We start from the raw sequence: 27549 nt of genomic DNA on the forward strand, positions 1-27549 counted from the left end.
TAAATTGTGCAAGGATGTTTTACAAGCATAGCTAGACGGGGCTTCAGAGAGAGGAATGGGAGTCTCCAAACATTACTAGCATTGATTTAACCAGCCTCCTCACAGTGAGTGTCTCACAGACATATACCGGTTTATTAATCAAATCTACCATGAAAACCCCAGCACTGCATCGTACAGATACTCATTTCTGCTCGGTGAAACCCTGCATCAGCATCTCTGATTTTAATGTAGCTTTTATTAAAGCAGCACATGAAGCCATCAACATTTTGAGGCTGTGATGAGCCAGCCGTCTGTACGACGCGAGAACCCGTTGTGTATGAATAAAAGTAATGGCTAATTTTTGTGATGGATTGGCCCGGAGTGCCACCTGCACAGTCTTCCAGGCCGTTCCAGGTGGGAAGGGAATGGCTGCCTGAACTAAATCCATCATCAGGTAAAACACAGGTGGCCTTTTACTGCTGAGCTGGGATTTGGCAAACATGAAGAATGTAATCAAATACAAATTACACGCTATTATATGTTGCATACTGTAGTGTCAATTAAATCATTACCAAGACAGATTCCCAAGGTGTAACAGTTCCGCAGGCTCTGACTTTATGGCATTTTCCTGATTTCCCCCTCCGTCTCTCAATTTGCATTCATTGCGGAGGCTATGGATTTTGTCCTCAGGAACATTTTCTCAGTCATCTTCACACAGTCATTTTCCTCCAGCTTACTTCTCACGACTACTGTAATGTCCTTTTAAATATTTCAGATTTTCTCTCCACCTTTTAGTACCTGATTTTTAAATGGTCTAATAATGTCACACCTGAGCTTTAACTCAATAACCCTCCGGCCTCTCCAAACTAGAATATGAAAAATTGTATTTCATATATATCGTTTTATTATTTTGAATTTATATACATCTCACATACTACTGTTGAGGTGATATTTTTTTTCACACATTATTTGATTAAAATGAACAGTAAAGACATATAGGGCCAGATTTACTAACAGCTTGCGCAGGCGCAAACAGTCTCTTGGCGTTAAAATAGTATTGTCATGATTTACTAAAGACGTGCAGCAAAGAATCAGCGCTGAAAAGACATGGACACAGTTATTTTTGTGCCTGACCTTATTGAATTTGCATTTATAAGAGTTTCCCTTTCGGATGAAAAATTTATGGGAGGAGGGTATTAAAATGAATCACGCAACACGATTTACTAATGTTTGTGTTTGTCAAATTACTGGTATTTGTGCCATTATTTAATGCCCAAAAAAGCATGTCTCAAACTATTTTGCACTTGAAATGGCTGCATTTGTTGCTGCTAGGAGGAAGCACTGCATAGAACAGAGAGCGCGTGGTAGAAGGGAGAGGGTTTTTTTCCACAGGTATTAATTTATTTGGAATGCCAAAAGAACACATTTTCCAAATATGCTAATTTACGCGACGCTTGTTAGATTGCATTGGTCATTAATGAGATGTAGAATTTTCCATGCCCATCTGCGCCATTTTGGAATGGCGCTAATTTGCCGTGTTTAGTTAAACTGGCCTTTATAATGTTATAAAACCTTTCTATTTGAAGAAAAATGTTCTTTTAAAATTTCATTCATCAAAGTATCATGCTTTCCACAAAAATATTAAGCAGTTCCAATTGTTTTCAACATTGATAATTATAAGAAATATTTCTTGAGTTACTCAAGTAATGATGGCTGAAAATTCAGCTTTGCCATCAGAGAAATAAATTGTTTAAAAATACATCAAAATACAAAAGAATCACTTTATATTGTAATAATATTTCACAATATTACTGTTTTTACTGTATTTTTGATCAAACAAATGCAGGCTTGGTGAGCATAAGAGACTTCTTTCAAAAATGTTTAAAAAAAAAACCCAGTAGTATGGGGGGGGGGGGGGTTATTAGATAAAAATGTACTCCAAGTCTTTACATTGATATTTTTACATCCTGTTAAATTCTATTATCTGTTAAATCTTTCATAATGTTAACTATATAGTTAATTCCACCCAGTTGCCATTTGATAAGCACTCAGTGTCGTACAAAATGGCCTTTCTTGCATTTACCATTCCTCCTTTTAATCTTCGTCTCCCAGAAATTGTACAGAAAAAGTCCGGCACTAGAGTTAATATGAGAAATGTGAACAGATAACCGCTGTCTCCTGATAAGTCACGGACAGAACTGCAAACGAGTTCATCTTTTCCACTGAAAGGTTCTGGCTTTGTGCCTAAGATGTGAATGAAGTTGTACAGTGGACATTAAAAGTCCTACCTGCTCTTTCACAGAGGCCAAAATGGCAGAGGTGGTCTCAGTCTCAGATCCGTCGCCATTAGAAGCATTCAGTACTGGGCTGAGCATGGTGGCGTTCTCTACTTCAGCAGGCTGTTCTGGAACTGGCATGACTTCTGGAGACGACAAAACACATTTATCAGCAACTCTTCATCATTAGACTTTAACACAGGATCATCAAAAGGATTTAGACTTACTGTGATCACTGAATGATATTTGAGAGAATGCAAGAAAACATGTGTAATGATCTGGTTCTCAAATTCAACCGACGGCCTAAACCTTGCATGTAATGTTTTATTACAGTATGTGTTGTTATTTTAACACATTACATGCTTGATAATTACTTAAAGGAATAGTTCACCCAAACATGAAAATTTGATTAAATTGTATTTACACTCAAGCTATCTAAGATGTATCTTAACTGGTTTCCACATCTGAAAAGATTTGGATTAAATTGGGATTACATAATCTACTCGCAAATGAATCCTTTACAGTGAATGGGTGCCGTCAGAATGAGAGTTCAAACCGCTAATAAAAACACATAAGTAATCCTCATGACTCCAGTCAATCAGCTAACATTATGTTAAGTAAAAAGCTGCTTTGTAATAAACAAATCCAGCATTTTAACTTCAAACCATTACTTCCAAGTCCTCTATCCATAATATTGCTCATTTTGTCTGAATAAAATATGAAATATGTACAGATCAAGCACCTTTTACAAGCAAAAAGTGTCCAATCAATTCTAAACAAATATATCTGTGGATTGTGATGTGAGAGGACAACAGGGGCTGAACTTTTTCACTAGAAGAAGGGTTACTATGGATTATGGCCAGAAATTATGGTTTAAAGATAAAATGCCTTAACAATGGATTTGTTTCTTGCAAACACGCTGTTGGATTGGTGTTGTGTGGATTATTGTGATGTTTTTATCAGTTGTTTGGATTCTCATTCTGACGGCACCCATTCACTACAAAATATCCATTAGTGAACAAGTAATGCTGAATTTCTCCAAATCTGTTTTGATGTAGAAACAAACTCCTCTACTCATCCATCTTGGATGGCATGAGGGTGAGTTAATTTCCAGCAAATTTTCGTTTTTAATTAAAAAATTATAAATATACATTCTTTTGATCATGAGTCAACCAGGTATGAGGGTTTATGAATATTGAGAGTTTGCACCTATCTGACTTCGTTGGATATGACAAGAAATCAACACATTTTAGATTTATAACAGTGAAATCACCAAAAGTAGCTAGTCAGACTTTTTCAGTCTAGTCTAATGCCTCAGTTATCTCATAAACCTCCACGGTCTATTTATAGTAGCAAATGAGCAGATGTCAGGATGTGCAAACGCATGATTGATGCAACCTATGAAGAATCTGTATTGATTAGAAAGAGATTCCAAATAATAACTGAGCAGGGCATTAGCTGGACTCAGATCAAGATAAATGGTTATGCAGGACAATCTCTGGATATTTTGTCACACTCGGTGGCGGCTGCGGCTTAGCCTGCCAACTTTGTTCCCTTGTTAATAAAGATGACTAGCCTCATCTAACACAACAGCGTGCCTCCGCCCGACGTTCTGGAAATCAGATTATGCCTCCTTAAACCACCATTTCCACATTTGTTTACCTTCCTCCACTCTTGCCTTCACACATGCTCACATAATTCACCTAAAAGCCTCTTCAATGCACTTACAGGAATAAAAGACTTGTAGAAATAAGTCATAAGTTCAGGCAAAAGCAACCACTTGACCGATACAATATGCTGAGATGTGTTGCAGGTGCTACACTCAGATCTGAAAGGGAAATGTAATGTATAATCCATCCTAACTATAATGTGCTAACATAGTTAATGTTCCCATGAAGTAACACAATGAAAACTTTATTTTGGAATGTTGGTTATTTGAACATTAGAGAAAACATTGAAGGAACATTCCATTGTATAATTTAGAAAACATTATGGGAATGTCTAAAATGAGTAAGTAGAAATGTTTAAAAATAACTTTGAACAAACAAGAAGTTCTATTAACATTCCTTGAAGAATGTTTGCTCATAAGTTTGAAAGAACCTTTCCTGAACATTCTTTCCAAAGTTGTTGCAAACTATTCAACTATAATTTGGATATCATTTACTCACTCTCAACCAATCTACAATTGCTCTCCAAATACACTCAAAACTCCAGTTTTAATGAAGATATATTTCTTGGTGTGTGTGTGTGATTTTTTTAAACTTGATTGACAAATGTTTTTTGTTCTTTTTATATTTACTATTTTATTGTTGTACTTAACTACACTTTAAAACATTATTTATCTTTTTATCCAAGTAAATTTTTTATTAATACGTTAGTATAAATGTATTAATATATAAATATGTGATGTTAATAAACAGTACATTTAGGAAACGGTCCATTTAAAAAGTGATTTATGTATTTAAGATATACAGCATGATATAAATATGATATGATAATCAATTACCATAATAAATGACAATGAATAAGGTTTGGGACTATCAAGCTCCTTGATATCCACCTAGCTCTCTTGATAGAACCTTTCAGGAGAACTAGAAACATCTGATTCAAGAACGAATCAATCTTCTGCAGTGAATCATTTGATCCCATTTTTAAAATCTAAATGATCTGTAAGAGAATCCGTCTGATCTAGTTCTTGAATTTGACTCAGTGATGTATTTGATTCAGTTTCAATCATAACAACTCACTGAAGTTGAGGATTTTGTTATTATTAAGCTATCATATGACTTAGAATATTCCACACATATGAACCACTTTTAAGACATTTTATGGTAATTTTGAGTCTTTTTAGAATCTTAAAAGTTGCAGGCTCCATTCATTTTATTTTTATGTAAAACAGTGATTCAAAATATCTCCTTTTGTGTCAACAAAAATTTTTTCGGGTGTGGAAGGACATCAGTCTGAGCAAATGATTCATTTCAGAATGAACTATTGCTTTAACACAAGTACTGTACTTTTGAGCTAGAGTTTCTCCTAATGCCTGTAGCTGTTTTTTTATGCAAACAAATGTGTGCTGCTGGGTAATGTGTTGTCGCATTTTTCAATGATATAGCTCATTTCATTCACTGTGGTTTGCCCTGGTAAAGTTAATGTTACCATCTTCTAGACCCTGGGTACAGTATGTGAGTGGGCAAATGGTGCAGTTAAATATCTCTGAGGGCCTCTGGAGTGGATTGCCCTGTGTCGACCTTATTCTGTAAACAGTTCTCTCTTCTCATACATTAAGCACTAAAACGCACTTTATCCAATTACACCTCACTCTAAAATGTCATTTCTGAGTGTAAACACAAGGATAAAAGATACAAACGATCTATTGAAATACTTACAGGCTTGGTGTGGCTTCTTTAAAGTGATCTGATCTAATAATCATTCATTGAGCTACACACACAAGCACACAGTTTTTCTATACTTTTAATAGAAATGTTTTGTTAAAATACTTTCATCTTATTTGAATGTGCAGAGAAAATTAGCACTTTACTAGGCTAATCATTACCTAACCTGCCAAGACAACAGTCATGTCAGACAAAGAGATGGTTAACTTTCTGTATACTAGACTACACAAAAGGGATAGTGGTCATAAACGTTGTCAGTGTTCCAAGAGCTAACTTGATGCTAAGTGGCTGTTCTTTATCTGTAAATGGAAGCAGTGAACGAGCCCTTCTAAAAACGATCATCTCCCACCGTCTCTCTCAACAGGGGTCTCAGATGATGCAACAAGCTACATGACAGCAGATCGAATGAGGTTCATGGGCCGCAGCTACTGATTGCATCTAACAAGCTGCTTGATGCCTCATTATGAATGCAGACTGACAACATACATCCATCAGCACTACCACCCAAATAACTCCAACCATGTTCAGGGAAAGCCAGAGACCGGAGACCATTTATTAAAAACACACTCGTCAACCTCATAATTTCAGTTTAATGGGGTATATATGAGAGAGAGAGAGAAATAAGGAAAGAACTTTAAGTGAATCTACAAAGACAAGGTTGACAAGACTATCAAGACTGATTAGTTAAACAATGTTAAACTTTAGAAACTGATGTGGCTTTATACCATGACAAGCACAAAAAAAGAGAGCCTCAAAAGAGAAAGTCACACATGGAGAGACAGAAAATGGGGAAATGAGACTGAGAAACAGGAAGAGGGGCTGGAAAATTTGACAGAAGGTGCAGACAGACCCGTTGTCACCCTGGCTAAAATAAGGCTGCCAGGTTGTAACTGTCTATGTGCCTCTGTCTCATCAGCGCTTGGCGCTTTTACTGGCAAACAAGCCTCTGTTGCTCCAGCCTTAACCCGAGAACAGTTTGGCAGGCCAGTGAATAGGAACTGATTGAGCCTTGGAGTTGTTATCCATCCTCTGTCTGAAGGCCCAACCTGGCTGAAAAAAGCTAGAAAATGCTGGAACATGGACGGCGGGCTTATGTGAGAGACAAGGCTTCTGGTATATGTCTTCTGGAGTTAAGTAACGTTGGTTTATTGTCATTTCTGTCCTGCGAGACAAGAGAAAAAACAAAATATCATATATTCTCAATATGACAGGTCAATATGATGCTCTGCCTACCTTTATTATTGACACTCCCCCAAGACAATAACTCAACGCCCACCTGTGACATTACATATCCATCGGGAAGACTCTTTATTGCCTATTCTAGAATTAAAAGCTACAACTATATCATAGTGTAAGTTTTGGTAGAGTCAACATTAACATTTCCAACCAGGGGCAATCATGCAAAATACTTTATCGAAGATAAAGAATAGAATAGAATAGAATAGAATAGAATAGAATAGAACAGAACAGAATAGAATAGAAAAGAATAAATGAATGAATGAATGAATTAACAATATGTGGGGACATAAAGGCTCTTTATTCAAACAATTATACTTATGCTCGTATGAAAGAAAAGAACGAACAAACAAAATAATGAATAAATAATACATGAAAGAAAGAAAGAAAGAATCTATCTATCTATCTGAGGGAACATGAAGGTTATTTCTCCAGCTGATTTTACTGCTGTATGTTATGCACGTCTTAGTGACACAGGATATTAAATCAATCAATAAAACCCTGCAACGAGCTAAGAGACTAAGATGAGGAACTTTGTCTTTAGAATAACATGCACTGATTAAACACAATAAGAATATGTATTAGTACAGTAACCAAAGTCTATTTTGATTTCATGTTGACTTTAAAGGAACAGTATATTAAATTCATTGCTCAAGAGACATGAAAAGCATCCCAAAAATCAATGGATGTCTCCATGCTTCTCTCAGAAAAGTCGTCCTGGCCATGGAAACCCAAAGGAGTGGGCTGAAAGTGTCGGGGGAAATCTGCACCGTTTTTCTCTGTCTCTCGTTGTCTTCCTCCTACTCCCAGTCATTTCCCTGCATATTGCGCATGTCGCAGCATTGGTTCCGGGCAGGAAGTCTGGCAGCCACACTGCCCTCCTTCCCACGCGGCTTGTGAGTTCCGTCCCTGTGTTAATGCTGCAGGAAGCCAGCCAAGCGCCCGCATGCAACAAATAAACAAACCACAACAATCCCAACAGCGAGAGCAGATCCTAGAAAGAGTCACACATCACCCAGCGAATAGCTACAATTACCCAAAGGAGAAAAAGTGTGACAAACTAGAGGCAAAATGATCACTCTGTCAACACTCTTTACCAAAGCAGTGTGGTCACATAAAAATGCTTTTTATCACTGTATTTTTTTTGCAAGGCATCTTTAGCCGAGGGCATCTGACATGTTATTGCTGTTCCTCTGACATGTGGTCTATTTCCGAGCCGGCTGCTCAAGCTCATTGGTGAGGCCTGGTATTTCAGTCCTCCAGCTTAGATAAGAAAGCAGCCTATGAGCTAAACTAGGCAGCAGAGCTGTACAGTTTGAGAATAAAACAGAATCATCCCTCTCCAACATGTTCAATTTCACACATTAATGACGCTGAATGATAAATTACATATTTATAAACAAATGAATAAAAAATGTAAAGGAAATTTACTATGTATACAAAAACACTGGTTTGGGGTCATAACGATTTTTGTTGCATGAAAAAGCATAACTTTTTTTTTTTCAAGAATGCATTCAATTGATCAAAGGTTTTTGAAAGATCATGTGACAATAAAAACTAGAAAAACAGCTGCTGAAAAAAAATAATCTCCACCACAAAAAAATTATACAAAAAACATAATTAAAAAGAAAACAAAAATTTTAAGTTGTAAAAACATATTTTATAATATTACTGTTATTACTGTATTTAAATAGAGATAAAAAAAAATCTTAACAACTTCAAACATTTGAACAGTTACTTAAAAATACACTACATAAATGAGAAAAGACATTTAAAAATACTGCTCTTCAGATATACTCATCTACTATTCCTCTCCTGAATTTCCTGTTTTGTACTGTTTGACTTTACTCCAGCTAAGGTAATGTTTCTCTTTTGATACCTTTTCGTTTTCTGGTCCAATCAAGCAACGTGTCAGCAAACTTTGCACTCGAGGAGTCTGGCAGCTGGTCAGACAACTCCAGGTCCGCACTTGAGCCGCCAAGTCAAAGCTTCAATGCACACTGTGCAAACAGTCACGCTAGGCTACGCTCACCCCGTTGGAGGGAAACATCTCCATAACAGAGTGACACCAGGATACTTTATTCCTTCCTCCCGTCTCCAGTAGTGGGGCAGGAGAGACAGAGTTTCTCTCTCATCCATACCCATGGTCCCTGCCCAGGTGCGCTGGCGCATCACTTTATTTTGCCTGCACAACTCAGCCTGTCTCCACTAAAACCATCATTGACAGGCCGCTGTCACAATAAACCCACCCTAGCTGTTTCTCCACAACACCCACCCAGTTTTGCTTTTCTTTTTCCTCATCTAATCCCCCACAGCACACTCACCCGGACTTTCAAATACTCGCTCCCACCTCTCATCCTCCTCTGTTCTACTCCCATTCGCTCCTTCATTCAAGCCTTCAAGCAACAAGCAAACGTTGGTTCATTTTCAATCCGTGGTTCTCAGCTGGTGTAGCTTCAGGACCCAGATTTTTACATTTTATCCAACACTTTATCAAATCTGTTTATCGTACAAAATTGAATTTCAATAGGTTAATGCTATCTGCAGTCAATAAATGTGCACAAAACACATTGTGACCAGCACAAACCAGTTTTATCCACATTGTAAGTGAATCTGAATTAATGTAGCCTGGGTTGGATTTCATTTTATAATGCATTTTGTTCAACATGGCATATGGCATTTGACCCTGTCAGAATAGATTTGCAAAGGATTTTTGGGTTGCAATCCACAGGTTGAGAACTAGGACAAGTTATTTTATTTTTTATTTGTTCATTTGTTTGGCTGGTTGGTTTCATTTTTATTTATTTAGTTTTTAAAGCTGATGTAAATTTCTGAACAAAACAAAACAAAACAAAAACAAAAAGTCAAATAAAAAGTAAAATAAAATAAAACAAAGTTAAAATACAATCAATTAAATTAAATGGGCCTATAAAATAAAATATAAAATAAAGTAAAATACAAATAAATGTATTAAAATCAAGTATAAATTAAATTAAGTAAAATAAAATAATCAAAATGTATAATTAATTAATCATTAAATGTATTTATAACATTACATATAAAAATACAGATGAATCAAATCACATTTAACACACTGTATAGGGCTGTCAAAGTTGATGTTAACATAAAATATTTCTTAAATATGTTTTACAATTTTTAATCAATTTGAATGATATTAAGTCCTCTAATAGTGGGCAAAAAAGGCACAGAGTCAACAAGATTTTCCAGAAACACCTAAAATATCTTAGAAAGGAGGATCATATTTGGGGTTCCATGCCATCAAGACCTTCAAAACCCCTGGTCTAGAGCATCCTTAAATATTTATGATTTGTTTTTCATCCCAGTGCAGAGTATTGTATTCTTTTAGTCATTCTCCTGTCCACTTGATTCATGCATAACAGGCCACTACAGAAAAAACTAATTGAAATATAATCTATAGAACTATTAATATTGCATCTCTGAATAGTAAAAAAGAAAAAATACCCAATGGCACTATTATTTTTCTATGCGCTGCAGCCATAATGCCATAAGCACATTCGATTTCAGCCTGGTAATATGTAGAATAAACGCAATAACCTTCTTATCAGCAATTGGGTCATCTTGTACATTGGTTTATATTTACATGCATTGAAATGCATATTACCTTCACTGCAGTGAAATGACGAGTCTGAAATACAGCAGTGCATTTTAAGCCTAAAGAATGGATCTGGGAACACAAGACATGACCTTACGGGACAGGTGGAGATGTATGATAAACAAAGCAGTACATTTTAATGCGAATGGAGGGTACATTCATGCATTTGCATAGCGTTCTCCATCATAACATACAGTATCTATGATACAGTACAGTATATATGGTTGATTCACACACTCAGAGATGTGCTGTGCTGATCCAGAGCGTGAAATCTGAAACATGCAAATCTCCAAACATGAAATATTTCCTTATCTAACACAAAACCAACTTAGCTTGGCAGTTATATAAGTGCATAAGAACGTCTTTTTCAAGGATAAGTATTATTCAGATGACCTTTTGAAGTATGCAGACCAATTATGCAACAACCTCAGTGATTATAGAATATACTGGATGTCAAAACAGTTGTATGAGAAAGTGTTGCTGTTATACACAAGGTTTCCACATCTGACCAGTGAATTTCCATTTTCAAGCTCCAGGCAGAAAACGTTCACTACTGCTTCGCTTTTAAGTTTATAACAGCAGTATTTTAGTTGTACTACAGATACTACTGTTTTGTTTTTTTGTAATATTTTCAATTGTTAAATGGGCACCAACACATATTTGACCATATGGTGCTCCATATGTTTGTACAACAGCAACAAACCTTCATAATCAGGGGTTTTCTCACGATATCCTCATCTTTTCAGCTAACTGGACTCTCATATTCCAGATAAACAGAAACAAATGAGCAAAACTCATCCAAAATGTCATCATAAATCCAGACACTGTATATTTATTTAGCATGTATTATCACTATCAATGGTGCTTTGCCATTTAGGACACAGTTAATAAAAGTACCCTCTTATGTAATGCGACTGGACATAATTTTCTTTGTAAAACTCTACTTGAAAACACCATATAAATCATAATAGGTTCAGTTTGCTAGTAAAATGTAATACATATCAGAGATGTTACCATATACATAAATATATTCAGTCGTTCCTGTTCGCTGCTCCGGGACACCATCTCTGACAATTTATTGCATGGGTCATTTGGAAACTACAAATAGTGAAAAAAAATACCTCCCTTTCTAGTCATATTTGCCTGTATTTTCAGCCAAGTAAGACTGCAAATCATTATGCACTTGCAAGTTATAGTGATCATCCTTAAATTATAAAACCTCACAAGGGAACCTAAAAAAATTACCATTCTACCAAATAGATAACTTCACAAGGGAGTTTAAAATTATTATTTTTCTATTTAATAAAGCTCTCAGTAATGCATATTTATGAGGGAGACATTTTTATCCAAATCGTCCATCTTTAGGCAAAATAAGTCAACCAAATTCTGTGAGACGTGGACAAAGTTTGTCAGTGTTACAATTCAGCTTGAAGTTCAGTAGATATGAGTGTATTAGGTGACTGATGGCTCCAATTTACCTCCACATAATGTCATTTTTTTTCCTATCAATATTTTTTTCACTAAATAAAACTGGATTGGAAACACATGGCTGTGAGGGCATTAATTTTCTTTTGACTGATGTTGCAAAAACTAATTTTGCACATATTGCATACTAACCAGAAAATATGGTCATAAACAGTTGCTGACTGGCAGGAATTCATTTAGGTTTTGCTGATTGGGTGTATTAGCTGGTCGACTAGGTCCACAAGGCCCATTTCCAGCCAACAATCAACACATAAATTGCACTTTTCACCTCCTTTAGTACAAACCTTTAATCAAATGCACAAAGCTCTAAAGATTCAAGCATTGTTCTAACAGTGAATTATGATCATTATTGCTCTGTAAAGTTTTATTGCTTGGTTGTTTTGTGCCAAATCACAAAAAAATTCCAATTAGTCGAATTTACTGACAAAATCAAGTTAAAGGCTGAAAACGGCACATGAAAAAAGCATGTGCAAATCTGCATGTTTTCGTAATTGACTATTTGATGGGTCATCAATTAGTTGGGTGATTTACAGTAGGTGGACAACCAGAATGGGTATTACCGCCGCATGTACCGCCACCGCAGGGCTGCGCCATTAACTGCAAGTCAGTCGCGTGTTAAAATCATTCACGAAACTGCCGCCAGGTGGCGCAAAGGGATGGATTGCAAACTGACCGTAGCCTAATTGTAAAATGTTGGTTTGTAAATGCAGATGAAAGGACGAAGTAAAACAACAACATTATAATATTACATTGTAACATCCTTAAAAACCATTTGAAAATTTACTGGTTAATTTCCAGACGTGGGATAGTCTTAGGCTACAGTCTACGCATCAAAAATTAAAAGAAAGACCTTTACACAAAGGCTCTTATGCATGCTATTGTTATTTAACAGTCATCACATTATGTATTATGTATTATGTAACAGTCATTACATTATATATATATATATATATACACACACACACACACACACACACACACAGATTAAAAGCTAAATGTTTTCATTTTTTTGTTCATTCTTGGTAGAAAAAATAAATAATAAAAAATAAAGTCCTTCAGGTTCAATATGCAAAGCGAAATCAGACCGGTCCAACATTTAGAAATAATTCTTATTAACACTGCTATTATTCTTGATTTTTCAAACTGCTAACACTTTGCAGTTTTGAATTATGCCTTTACTGTGTGAACAAAAACTGAGTATTTTCTGTTTCAGCCGTTTGATCACACTGGTGCCTCGCGCACATTCATTGGAAACAGCACAGCCGTTCAACGTGCCATAAGGCGTGAGTAGCGGTTCACTTTGGCTTAGTTTTGCTTATTATGATTTTTTCCCGTCGATACTGAAACACGCGTGAACTACAAAGCCTATTTTACCTAATGAATAATAGTTAACCTTTAAATGGGCAACATCACGAATATGGAAACGTTTTGACTTGTCCCGAAAGAGAGAGGTAAGCCCAACCTTACCTTATGTTTCACTTTAAATTATTATAATTTTTTTTACATTTTATTTTTATAGCTAAGCCTATATTATTATTATATACTGCAATCTTATTTATCCATTATAATTATTTTTTTAATTCTTGCTCTGTTCTGATAGTTAAATTTAAAGGATTTGTTGTTTTGATATCCTGTTGGTACATTATAACATTTATAGGCCTACCGTTATTATTTCTGAATGTAATAAAATGTGACTTATACATAACATATATTTTTTTCCTCTCAAAAACTTAATTTATTTTAAGCGTGTTTTTAAAAAACATGCAGCAATGAAAATAGGCGATTAATTGGTTAAAATGTGTTACTGTGGGTTAATAAATTTACATTAATGTATACTTAGCAACAGAGTCTGGGCCTAATCTAGGCTATGTTGTTAACTATTTACAAGTTTCGTGTATGTTTTGTGCATGCACATTCACTTCGTGTGCTCTGGCGCAGAACCTGCCTCCCGCGTTGCTCAGCTGTGGACGATTTAAAAATGTTTGATATAAAGGTTGCTGTCAAATTTTATACAGGAATTGTTCATTTGTTCTAGTTAAATTCTACTTGAATTAACTTCAGAAATAGAAAATAAGGGCTAATTGTGATTCTTTCTCTTTTATTCTTTAAGAAAATAGTGTTTATTCTTTAAGAAAATAAGGGACAGAATACGGGACGATCCAAATATTTGTACTGTACAATAATGTAGGCCTATATCTGCATGCAGTTAAAAACTTATCAGAAATAATCATATTTGTTTTGCTTCACCCAATTTATGTAGGCTACAATTTTTCTAAAATAAATAAATACATAATGTCATACAAAAAAAATGCCATCGGCCTGAGTAAATTTTACCATTATAGAATTGTGACTTTACAAGGGTAGTAATTTAGGAGGTGATAATACTGTGAAATTACAAATGGCAAGGAATTTTAAAGCATAAAAACTGGAGGTCTATGAAATGTTAGTCAATAAAGCATTTTTTTTAAACAATGGTACTTAAAGTTTTGAACAAATATTATTTCAACCATATAGCCTGTGAATAAATAAAATACATACTTTTCAATGAAAGAACACTTAGAGAGTGTAAGTTACATCTGGTGTTTGGATTTGTACCTCAATATAATGAGGTCCAAGTTTAAGAATAGCCTACACTTTTTTTTCTTTTTTTTAACTCTCTATTTAACAGCATTAACTTACAATGAAATATGTCTTCCTTCAGGTAGACTGAATGTTTTCCTGCCTTGCTAAATGTGGGGCTCATGATCAATAAGTTGCATTCGCCTCAAACTGATTTTGTAAAATAAAACTGTGGACGGTGAACCTGGGTGCAGTTCGCGCTCGCTGTGAAGCCGAGGCAGCTGGCAGAGGATTCCGCTTGGTATACTGTACGCGCCTTTAAAGAGAAATGCAACCTTCACAGATTAGATAATGCTTACATTTCAAGCTTTCTGTAGATATATTTCTCATGTATGTGAGGCACCCTAATTTTAAGTTATTTCATTTTCAGGAAAAAATTCAAGTGATCGATAGGGCGCCTCCCTCTCATGCATGCGTATTAATTTTCGCACAAACACTTGAATATGAATAATTAGAGAGCACATTTCTTTTCGGTTACAGTACGGGGTCCACATTAAAAAATAATCTTTACAAGTCTACAAATGAGACAGATGCAGTTATAACCTGTAAAGTGAAGGCTATTTGTAGTGCATGACAAAAATGCATGCTGTTTTATTAAAGTAATTTTAAAATATAAATTAAAATGTATTTGTGACAAATATAGGCCTAATATGTGAGAATATTGACATTTTGCATATCAATCCATGTAGCCTAGCTCACTAAAATAGGCTACCACTTTTAATGCACCGATGCAAAGTAAGCCACCATTTCTTTAGGATAATATAACACATAATTCATATTATATAAATAATACTGCACACCTATTAAATGTGTCAAATCTAAAATAAGGTGTAATACTTTGTAGCTTAGAGAAAATATAAGCACAAGCTCATAGGCTTGACATTTATCCTGCTTGAATTCGTAAACGCACATAACTTCATAAGTACTAAACTTTCATCTGTGAATATTCAATAATTTATCTACAGTGGTTTTCTTTCATTTTCTCTGACTAGCGGTCAAAAACTTAAAACACAGGTGAGGCAAAGCTGACGGCTATTTGCGAAAATGTGCTTTGATGCGCTTGTTGGCTAACTTGTGGTTAAATCGCCACTCACAAAAAAAAACCTTCAGTTGGCAATTGCAGACGCCGCGGCGGCACTCGCGGTGGTCAAAAAGCTCCTTTTGGTTGGCAACCTACTGTAGGTTAATGTCCATGTGTTTAATTCGGAATTCATATTCAACTAGGTATTTTAAATGTTGTCACAACAGTATGATATACTGAACAGACTGTATTTCTGTCCCTCACAGTCATGTTTTGTTCATGTCAAATTTAATATGGTGCATAGTCTGACAAAGGTCGACCCAGCACAAATCAAAAGCCCAAAAAACGTACCTAAGCCCATATGAGGTTCTAATTTGAGCAGCCCTGCTGACCTGTTTTTGCCATTCACACAGCGGTAGGCTAGCCGAACTGGGCCATGATTATGCGACTGTGTGATTGAGACTAGCCAGGAAGGATCACGTCTTGAGTGGCACCAAAGGAAGGGTGATCTCTGTAGCAGGTGGGCATGAAGACACGCTGCTGCAATCTGCCTAGGGACTACAGTCATTAGGGACTGCAGTAACTGGACTAATCACTGCTCCATCTAATTTTCAATGCGCATAAACTGAAATAACAAAGTTAGGAATTTTGCATAGATAGAACGTCATCTCATTCTCAATGTGATCCCAGCTTTGCCAGAGAAGTTGGGGCAGGAAATTATTTTACTAGCATAGCGTAAAACGTAAGTGCCATTTCAGCAATAGTTGTGTCATTCATCACTGCAAGATTGTGTCTAATCTGTTTGTTACAGACAACTGTCACAAACTCATGCTGGGAATATAAAAGAGGCTCTTGTGGCACTCCGCAATAAGCCATTCTTGATAATAACGGGTGACTCTCATCAGCAATGCAATCATAAGCGGCGGTAATTAGCAGCTGTGAGAGACAGCAAATCTTAAATTAATTCCCCTGATTACCACATTGATTATTTCATTTCGTTGGTGCATGATGGCATAAGAAAATTCAAGTGAGTTATGAAGGTAGTAGAGGAAATGCCAAAATAGAATGGAGACCAAAGGTTTCTGCTTTATACTCACAAGGCTTCAGAGGTTACAATGCTGTCAAACTATAGGCTAATGTCAATTTAAAAAAAAAAAAAAAAAAAAAAAAAAAATTATATATATATATATATATTAATTCTAATATATATATATATATATATATATATATATATATATATATATATATATATATATATATATATATATATATATATATATATATATATATATCAGCAAATCAGAATATTAAAATGATTTCTGAAGGATCATGTGTCTGGAGTAAGGATGCTAAAAAATTAGCTTTGAAATCGCAGGAATAAATTACATTTTAAAATAGATTTAAACAGAAATCAGTTGTTATAAATAGTAAACAAAAATTATTTCAGAATTTTACTGTTTGTTGCTGTACTTTGGATCAAATAAATGCAGCCTTGGTGAGCAGAAGAAAATTCTTTTAAAAAATGTTACAAATTTTACTGACTGTGCAGTGTGTATAATTTTTTTTTCTTTTACTTACTTACATTGCAGGAAAAAAGATCTAGATAAACTAAATTATTTTACTAGTCACTACTAGTTAGACAAATTGTTGAATAATCAACCATCCTGACTTACCCTGTGAAATCACTTCATTTCTCACTTTTTTTTCTTTTCAGTTTAGATTCCAATTCAACTTCCTGTAGGGTGCAGCCAATTTAATTCAAATTAGGTTTTAAGGAAGGTGCTAAATTGCTAAAAGGCAGCAACACAGGTAAGTGAAAGCTGGAAAAGTCACCTTCAAGAAGTCATGGATTTCCAAGGAAAACCATCAAGAGCTGAGGTTGAGGATGGTTTGAGGATGTCATTGATGTGGGAGGCCATCAAGGCTCTACAGTATATAGTCAGCAGCGACTTTAGAGAGTATAATCTTTTTTCCTCACCCATGACAAACGGGGATAAGGCTCAATATTATCTCCAAGGTCAACCTGATCCTGGCACTGAAAAGAAGTGCCCAACCGGAGGAGCCGACTTGCCACTATATCCCTTTCTCCACCTTATCACCGTCTGAACACACTTGTTTAAACAAAAGCGAGACAGAACAAGCCCACATTCACCATCTCTCATGCTCTTTTTACCACATCAGTGCCGCGACACAGATAACTTCAGTTATAACCAGCAGCCACACATTTTGACAACAATAACAATATCTTTCAAGCATTCTCCTCTGTGCAAAGGTTAGATTATGCAGCTATTAGAGAATTTAAAAGGGCATTGTTGGAGTTTTATGAAAACATACAATTAAAGGACAAAGGTCAAAGTAATTTTCTCTACTGAAAATGAAAGAATTATTGAATGAAAGGTAACAAAAGCCTCAATAAATGAATAATGCTAAATATACAAGAACAAGCACAACCTCACAAGCACAAAAAACAACAACATACAACAAGATTTATTTCCATAGCATTCCCTGTTATTACGCTCTCCATGGAACACTGACCAATGTGCCCTCTCAGCGGATATGAGGGTCCAGGGTAACCATTCAACCTTGAATGCCCTGCTTGTCCAATCCTTACCGCCACAACTTCCTCCCCCATGATCCATTACAAGGCCGAGGAGCAGAACCAGTCACTATGATGTATTTAATCTCTACTGCACGGTCTTGGACCGCTCATGGTCCCGATTCAACAGAATAGTTCTTCCCTACATGCATCTGAGACAGTACAGTATGGCCCGGTGGCTTCCAGACTTTTCTCAGAATTGATTTTCTAGGGATTGATTGTGGTGAAGCTTTGGGCTGAGTGTGAGGTTGAGATAATCATAAATACGAGCCTGGCTGGTAAACAACCGATATATCCCACAGAATCCAATTGATGATATTTGCACAGCAATTCATTGTCAAGTTTACCAGCACACAGATGCATAATCTAGCTGAAAATGATTTTTATTACTCCACCGGTGTTTATATAGAACTACACCTTCATTCTTCCTGCCAAAAACTCTTTTCGTCACAATGGTTTGTCCCACTTCCCTCTAAATCCAGCCATCACAACTCCCAATGGAGTCAAGCCAGGAAGCCTGTCTCACTGGTTGGATGGATGTTATGGTAACCAAGCTGCTAATGCTTGCTAAGGTTTCCAGCTGACTGCTCTGTTGAGGGGCTTCAAGTGATGCCCCAGTGACCATCTCTACACTTTGGGCAGTCAGTCATGAGAGACACGCCCCCACCTCTGGCGTATCTCACGCCCCTCAAGCTCTGGTGGGGCTCTAAAGCTCAAAGTCACCCAAGTCATTATTCACGGATGACCTTCTCCTCTGTCGAAACTCTGAGATGGAGCACAAAAGTCATACGTACCACAAAAATGGCAAACTGATGACAAACACCATTGCTTGTTTTGAGACCAAACATCATTAATTTTGAATTTGACGTGATGACAATATTGGATTTGAGAGCTACAGCAGATTTTCAATGAATAATAATTCAAATTTCATCACATACACCAATCATATGGTTTCTGAAGGCACAGAATAAAGCGAAAGGGCCATATGGACCACTTTTATAATACTTTAATGGTGCCCTTTTGTTATTTTGATGACTGACAGTCTAGTCACAATTCACTTGAACTGCACCTCCTTCTCTCAATTCACTCCTGCAAGTGTATGCTCCCTCCTGAATGAGTGGTGCCTTGTTGTTTGTTCACAAAATCACTCTCCAGATTATTGGTTTCTTTTTGCATCAGCAGCCAATGAGCTTTGAGCTGCTGTAGCAGTTGCAGTGCGCTTCAGAAACCCTCCACCTCCTCAGCTCCACCCGTATAGATCTGCTACGGGGTAGTTTCACATATGTTATAGATGGGGTTATTTCATAAGCGTTATATGTGTTATATGCAGCAGCAGTATTTTCTACATGCTCACAGCAGCATGTCTATGGATGTATTGGCAGTAGCAAGTCTCGGTACTTGCTTTGCCACAGCAGCAGCAGCATAACAGATCTAAACCGCCAAGAACAAACACATCAACATTGCCATGTATAAAACTTTCTGAGAGTTTTCATGACAAAAATGTATTAATTAATTAAATAACCAAACTTTTGTGTCAATACAGGTTTGGAATCATATAAGTATGATTAAACAATGACAGAATTTTAACTTTTTAAGAACTTTGTTGTGGAGTACAGATGTTAGCTATTTCAGTCAATAAGATAAGTCGGATAAATCAGTACTTATTTTGAGATAGCATCCTGTTTACTGCATGAATCATAGTAACGTGTTTTAAAAATAGCAACATCTGCTATGTTTAGAAGTTTAAAAGTGAAATGCGTAATTTCTGTTCCACTAGTGGCATCAAACAGAACTGTTGGTATGAGCAGCCGACTGGGCTGGGCATAATAATGGCTTAGACATGGGCTAAGTGTTTGGAGCAGTCATTATTTTAACAATAAATGACATATTTTGCTTTTTATATACTTGGAATGTAGTTAAAATCGATATTTTGCATTTAACAACACTGACAAATGCATAATTATTTATTATTTATTAGGTCAATTATTTATTTATTATTAGTTATTAGGTCAATACTATACAATTTTTTGAAAGTTCTTGGACTCTAGATGTTATTGAAGTGACTATTAACTATAAATCAAGTTTCATTTGTTTCCATTGACTGTTGGCCACATAATTGGTGGCCCTTCTATCAAGTAGCATTTTAGTATTTGGATGGGGACGACAGAAGGGTAGGAAAAGGCAAACACTTAGAAAATGGTTTCTTCCTTGATAATTACATGCAGTGAAGCGTGACTCTGCAGGCAGCACCCCAGAGAAGGTTGAGGTAATCAGTCAGTCACTGCACCCTCTACTGGGGAAAAGGGGTCTGAGGTCATCGTTTCTGCTGCTAAACCTGCAGGTGCCCAATGCTGTGTGTGCATCAGCTGCTCATGCCTTTATAATGACTTAGAAACTCAGAAATGAGAGATATCTTGATATATGCATACATTTATGCACTGAAATTATTTAAATGTTACAATTATTATAGTGTATAGAAATATATGTTACTCTGATCTCATGTCTCGTTCCCTAAAGGACAATATTAAAAGTGCTTATCCTTTCTGGAAATCTTTTTCATTGAGCAGAACCCAGCTGCCAATCAAAGACATCGCTGGGTGGACTCCAACCATGTATTTGATTTCATTTTCTACACAGCTAAAAATATGGGTCTAAATATAGCAGGCTTGGTGATGAATGCTTTCTGCTCAAGGTGTGCAAAGCAGCTGAGGTGCAAAGCGCTGACAGGACGAAGGCGTATCCAGGAACATGATATGACAGGGCATTTGGTGGGATTTAGCTGTGAGGGAACAGAATCCGCGCCATTTGATTAACCCCCTCTTCTCCCTAGCGAGTGCTTACGGTTTGATTCTTAGACCTTTTCTTCCGCCTTTCCAAAAAGAAAAAAGGAAAATCAATACGGTGAGAGACACACTCACATATGAACACACAGACAGACTCCACTGACTCAGCAAATGAGGATCAGTTGGTCAGAGAATTATTTCCCTCCACAGCATGAAAACAAGACTATATAAAGCAACCATTCTATCATGTGTGGAAGAGAAAACGCCAAGTATGTGGAGCGAAACAAGCAGAAAAGCTATATTTTAACATCAGCAAAGCATCCTGATACTTTTTAAAAGTGTTACAAATTCCAAATACCAAAAATGCAATAGGATTCTGGAATATATTCTGTTTTTCACACAACTCCAACACATCTTTTCATGCACCTCTGGTTTTATAAAAGATATCGGGAATGCTAATGATTATGTAGTCCAACTTACATGACCTTGATTTGAAAAACATAATAAAAAGTCCTTTTTTTATCTAGCCTATTTACAACTCTCTCGACAATTTCATACTTAGAAATATCCACCTTGAACAAAATGACACCTTTAGGAACAAGATGACCAGATATCTGCATTTTTCTTATGATAATGACAGTGTAACTGTGTCTCTGGTTATTTTGTGTCTTAGTGATATTTTTAGCAAAACTGTGGGAGATCTGAAATTTGAGATTTCAAATAAGTAGGCACGTGAGTGGAAAAATGTAGGATTCTGCCAGGAAGATAATGGAACATCTAACAACCCCTAAAAGCACCAATTGCGACTGTGAATGAGTGTGATATTGCTTTTGCACAGCAGTTCAATAAACAACAAGTTAAAAATTGAGTAACTTACATTTTAGACACAATATTGCTAGGTCCATTTTTACTAACATTAATAATTCAAAAGAAAACCACGGCAGCATCAACCACGTCTCTGGGGAACACACAGCAGTTGTGTTTCGTCACTGAATGAATGAGCATTTTGAACTAATTGGTTGGGTGAATGATTTAATGACTCAATTTTATGGTGCGTCCAAAATCACATACTACTACATTTGTACTACATTTGGATTCAAACTTTGTGACCCCTAAAAAAGTATGTTCTACATAGTATGAATGAAATTCAGATGTACTACACTTGCCATATGGTCATGTGACCTGCAGCATCAGTTGCTTGACTTAATTGCCATTTACAAATCTTCTCTTCTGGCCTCAAAGCAGATATGGAAAAATTAAAAAGTGTCCATAAAATATGCGCACATCAGAATCTCGCCAGAAATAGTATGGTATGTGAGTTTTTCATCTACTGTTTTTCTAGTACTGTGCATACTCTTTTGGCGTACACTTTTTCGCATAACATATACTAGATAAGTAATCCATTTCGGATGCAACTTTAAAGTTACTTGTTTCATTGCTGACTGAATCTTAGTCTATGATTTTTTTGTAATAATACCATGTAATAATACCATTTAGGAAGCCATTGTTAAATATATATACATAAAATCTAACATCCAAAATCATTTTGTCCAAAAAACTACATAATTTTAGTGAATTCAAGCTACACTTTTCTGTATCTGCTTATTCATGACCTTGGAATCAAACCTGTTACCTTACACAGATAACACAGATAATGAAAAGCTAATAATGTAAGAATCTCATAAAATGAGACCTGACATCATCATCAGCTTATTAAGATCCTTGGTAGCCCACAGAATTATGTGTTATGTTGAACCTGTCCCTTCTGGCGGCAATGACCTCACTGATTCAACCTTAATGAGTCAACAAAAGTGACAGCATTTTTTTAAGCTTGCCGACTGGTAGAGGATGTTTGTTAGCTCTATATAAATATCATGCAAGTGCTGACCCTTTTTAACCCGAACCTGTCATGTGTCCATGTGTGGGGGAAATCTGAGCAAATAAAGCCATGTGGCACCTAATTAAAACTGAACCACACTCATTGTGACCCAAGATACGTCCCATGGTTAACAACAGAGCCCAACCCTCACCTTAGGCTCGATGAAATAAATAATTCATATCATGGAACAGCAAATATGATGACAGCTTCTTAAACGCCAGGCTTTCTAGGTGCTCAATTAGCCTTTGGAGACCTTGATAGCGAAACTAATTAGTAATCTGCACAGCAAAACCAATGACGGATCAGTGTCTACTGACGTACAGTTACACACCAACAAGCCATTACAATCCTGATTCATTTGAATAACTCAAATCATACTGATTTTGAGAGTTTCTCATCTTCATCCAACAGCATTCGTGGCTGATGACCTGGCCACAAGTTGAATTTCTTCAAACAAAAGGGGCCTGAAAGCCAGGCATGAAATCTGTCTGTTAAAATAGTGCCTATCTGTGAAAAGCACTTCACACGTTCTCCCTGTTTCATCAACAAACACATGGTGCTTTTCAAGCATGCTGCCATGGCACAGAAGACAACCGAGAAACGGCAGATGAAAAGAATTAATAACGATCCGGCCAAATCTACTGGCAAACAAAACAGAATCTCGCCGTTATCTCTCTGTCCATGCATGCTTTCAAACAAACAGCAAGGAGATAACTGAGATGTTTTGATAAACATGATCTCAGTGCTTTAGACGTCCTTCATCCCATTAGCATGCTGCAAGCGGTATGCATTTCATGCGAAACCATGAAATTTGCAGGGGCCAGCACTGAGCATTCTGTAGATAACATTACACCCCTTTGATCCCGCTTTGTCCCTCATCATCTACAGCTCATTCAATAGGCTTATTTACAGATGCGATCAGGCACCCTGTGGAAAGATCTGCCAGTCAGCTCTCCAGATCAATAGGCTTCCTCACCTCCTTTCCAGCACTGTAAAATACTCACTCCTGAAATGCCAATTAATGCATTTGTAAACAACAGTCTTGACATATGGGCGCACTGAGAGGATAACATCACTTCATGAAGGTTTTAAACATCAGTTGAACATGAAGGCAAGACTTTTAATTAGTGTGAGGAGCTTTAAACCTCCACCCCAGGTCTACTGCAACATCCAGTGCTGCTTAACAGCGCTTATTTTTTAAATAGTACACAATGACAGAGTAATAGTTGATATCTCGAAATCCTATATTCAGTCTGACAACGCTGGAAGTGGACCAAACTGAGCTTAAGAGGATGTGCTGGTAGACCTCGTGGCATTTCATCTGTTCAGAAGAAACTCTGGATTAAAGTATGTCAAATAGCCACTTATATCAACTTAATACAGTTCTCAAGGTAAAAAGTAAAACCTTTGCAAATAATGTGCAGATTTACCCGCCATGTCATTGAAGAGCTTTGTTCAGGTGTTTCAGAGAGAGACAAAAATCACATCCTTATTTATTCCCAAATTCACTACACCTTCCACTCACCCACCTTCCATTTCAAATTTGGGTCAGTCTCTTTAAATGAGCTGCGATGCCAAAATCTATTGTTAAACTGAGCACAGATGCCAGAGCTCTTTTTCTCAGTCTTTTTTCTGCACATTGAGGCATGTTTGTTGGAAATGAATTTTGTGCTACTTTCCTCCATCTTAACCAAAATAACAGACATCTTTAATAGAACTGAGCTAACCTGAAATAGTGCATTACCCCGCAAACAAACACTGAGTGCGATGGAATGACATTGTACACTCACCAAATGATGTCCAGGGAACAAACGCTCTCCTTTCCCCGCTTTAAATCCGTAATTCAGCTGGATAAGAATCCTACAGTCATGCCCTTCTGAGGTTTTTTAAGGAAACGAACTGTTCTCTGGATGTTGACACAGTGAGGGACAAGCATCGGCTGCTGAAGGAGCGAATTGCTGCGGCTCGTGCGGAGGCAACGGAGGCAGAGCACGCGGTGATGCTGTCTTTTCTCTATCACAACCGTCCCAGTCTTCGCGCGCGCGCGCGCGCACACAGCTTAAGCGCTGAATTAATTTACAGAGCACCATCTTCTGGCAGTACATGAACGTGTTTTACACACCTGTCCTTTATTCGGCATAAATGATTTTAACTAATACCCTTCTTTTGTATCACATTTAATGAAGCGTATGATTTGGTTTATTAATAATTTAGACAGTGGAATTGTGTTTTATGATTGTTGTACATTGTTTAAATTATCAGCTAAATTTTCAGTGCTTATTAAGTTTGATACCCTTGAGTATTGTTTTGGTTAAAATTTCTATTACTTTACTTTTTGTGTTATATTTATTTTGTGTGTTAATTTTGTACGTCCGTTTTGCAGTGGCTAACTAAATTTAAAAACACACTTCAAATCCGCAAAGGTTTATCTAGATTCAATACATGCTAGAGAATGAAATCACAATATATTCTGAACATCTTGCAGACAAATTTACAATCATGATTAAATTGACAACAATTGTTTTATAGTCTACTAATATAATTTCAAGGGCGTTGCTGGAGTTTCTCGGACCCTTGGACAGTATAGCTTTTGGCTCGGGCACCCTCTATAGAAATCGCGTTCCAGGCGTCCCTGCATATTTCGGTCGTGTATATATGCACGTGCTTTCTGTCACAAGGGATACCGTAAACGCGCTTTAACCCCGCGCATGCGCATCTAGGTCCTTCGAGTTCAGGTGACATCATTCTTTTGGAGCTGAGCGGCGTCTTTTGTGCTTCACAGCCATTTCTACACGGTTAGAAGTCTTTGTTCTGTTAGAAAATACTGTAGTGATAATTTAATGTCATATTCGCATTATGAATGTGAATGTGACCCATTAGCCTCATAGCCTTATAGGCTACATAAACTGACAAATGTAAACCTACATTGAAAAATGTTAACTGGAGTGAAAAGTGTGACACTAGCCCCGGGGTTCTCTCTCTGTCTACCCAGATGACAAGTGCTCGCCCTGTCTTAGGTATTGAAAACATAGAACTTCTATTTGTATATATCTTTGTCATGCAAGTTAGCGCTTCTTTATAGGCTAGATATAGTATTAAGTAGGTTAATTGTGAAGCTCCACATTGTCAGACAAAAGCGCCATCTTTTGGTCGTTGTGCAAGCATGAAGCTGCCACAGAGTGTCATTGGTTGACCGTCAGCAGTTTACAGCAGTTCAGGTAAACAACGCTGGTTGTGCAACGCCTGATCACTGGTCAGTGGTTCCACTCTGGATATGAATCACTTTGGGTGGACTCTGACAAGGTTACGATAAGTAGACGTATTTTGCTGAATAAACAGAAATAGTGTTTGACGTTCTTGATGAAGCAATATAACTTCCCAGTAGGGCTCTGATTAATAAAATTATGAATAATAAATGACTTTGCTCCGCTCTCCAGAGAGATTTTAAACTTTGATTTGATGATCAGCACTGGAACAACAAAAAAAGGGGGCTAGAACAGTAAAACAATATTTCTAAAGGAATAGTTCACCCAAAAATGAAAACTGTCATTATTTACTCAACCAAATAGCTGATGGTAGCCATGACTTCCACGGTATTTTTTTCCATAATGTGGAAGGCTACCGTCAACTGTTTGGTTACCCATAGTCTTCAAAATATATTAAATTGTGTTAGGTAGAAGAAAGAAATTCATACAGGTTTGAAAAACAGAGTGAGTAAATGATGAGAGAATTTTCTTTTTTTTTCTGCAGGCCGTTTCGATGTTTATGAGTCACTGAATCACTCAACAAATTCATTCAATAACACTATTTAATTCAAGTCGAAACACCACTACTGTGTGTAGATTGGTTGATTCAGACTTGACTTTGTTTGGATCTGTTTTTGTAACTCAACATTAACTTATTGTTTATTGAACAAAATCCATATGTATTTTGCAATGTTAATAACTTGTTGCTCCATTAATCAAATCCTTTTCATAAAGTGTTTAATCAAGATCCACTACCACCAGATCAGTCTAATTCAGTTCCATTTATTCAGTTCATTGAAAAGATTCGGCTTAAAATGTTTTGCTAAATATGCTGATGGTATTATTTACTTTTTTATATTAGAGCTGTTAGGGCTGAATATAGAATGACTTAGATAACTTAGCATTAGTACTTCAGTAATTCCTACAGAAAAAAAAGTGGCGAAGGAAAGGAAGAAAAAGAAAAAATGCTCCCTTTTAACCCACTCATCTGTTTGAAGTGTTGTGCACAAACATATCAAATTATATTACAGATTAAAAAAATTATAAACTTCCTATAATAACCATCATACTTCACACACAGTCATATTTTTTCTAGCATGACCGCAGTCAGTTTGTAAGTCATGCATTGGTATAATCATGTGATGTTTCCTAAGCTTCCAAACAATGAGTCATAAATTCTGCCGAACACTTTGCTTCTTTCAACAGGCATCACTTTGTACCACTTAATGTCAAGATCATGAAGACGACTCGATAAATATTTGCTTATAAGGCAAAATGCCAAAATAACTCCTTAAAATGTCCCTAGAGATCTTAATTAGATAACATATTTAAGGAAACTGTAAGCCTCTTTTTCATGACGAAGTCTGTGACATAGTATATATGGACACTTAATACTGTAATTTA

At 36.5% G+C, this 27549-nt stretch overlaps 1 protein-coding gene across 2 annotated transcripts in view; it reads right to left on the reverse strand.

Annotated features, from left to right (window-relative positions):
- The window catches only part of ctnnd2a (catenin (cadherin-associated protein), delta 2a), a 318097-nt gene extending 293156 nt beyond the window's left edge, over positions 1–24941 (reverse strand). Inside the window, exons 1-2 of one of the 2 annotated variants that reach the window (XM_042752176.1) lie at positions 24691–24941; positions 2268–2401 (exon numbers count right to left, since the gene is read on the reverse strand). In XM_042752176.1, coding sequence (XP_042608110.1) covers positions 2268–2396 — 129 coding nt within the window. In that variant the 5' untranslated portion in view covers positions 2397–2401; positions 24691–24941. Of the gene's footprint in view, positions 1–2267; positions 2402–24690 lie in introns of those variants that run through there. The other variant, XM_042752179.1, reaches the window with a different exon arrangement.
- Between the last annotated feature and the right edge of the window lie 2608 nt (positions 24942–27549).

This window comes from Cyprinus carpio, chromosome B24 (assembly GCF_018340385.1).
Source record: "Cyprinus carpio isolate SPL01 chromosome B24, ASM1834038v1, whole genome shotgun sequence".
Classification (NCBI taxonomy): Eukaryota; Metazoa; Chordata; class Actinopteri; order Cypriniformes; family Cyprinidae; genus Cyprinus; species Cyprinus carpio.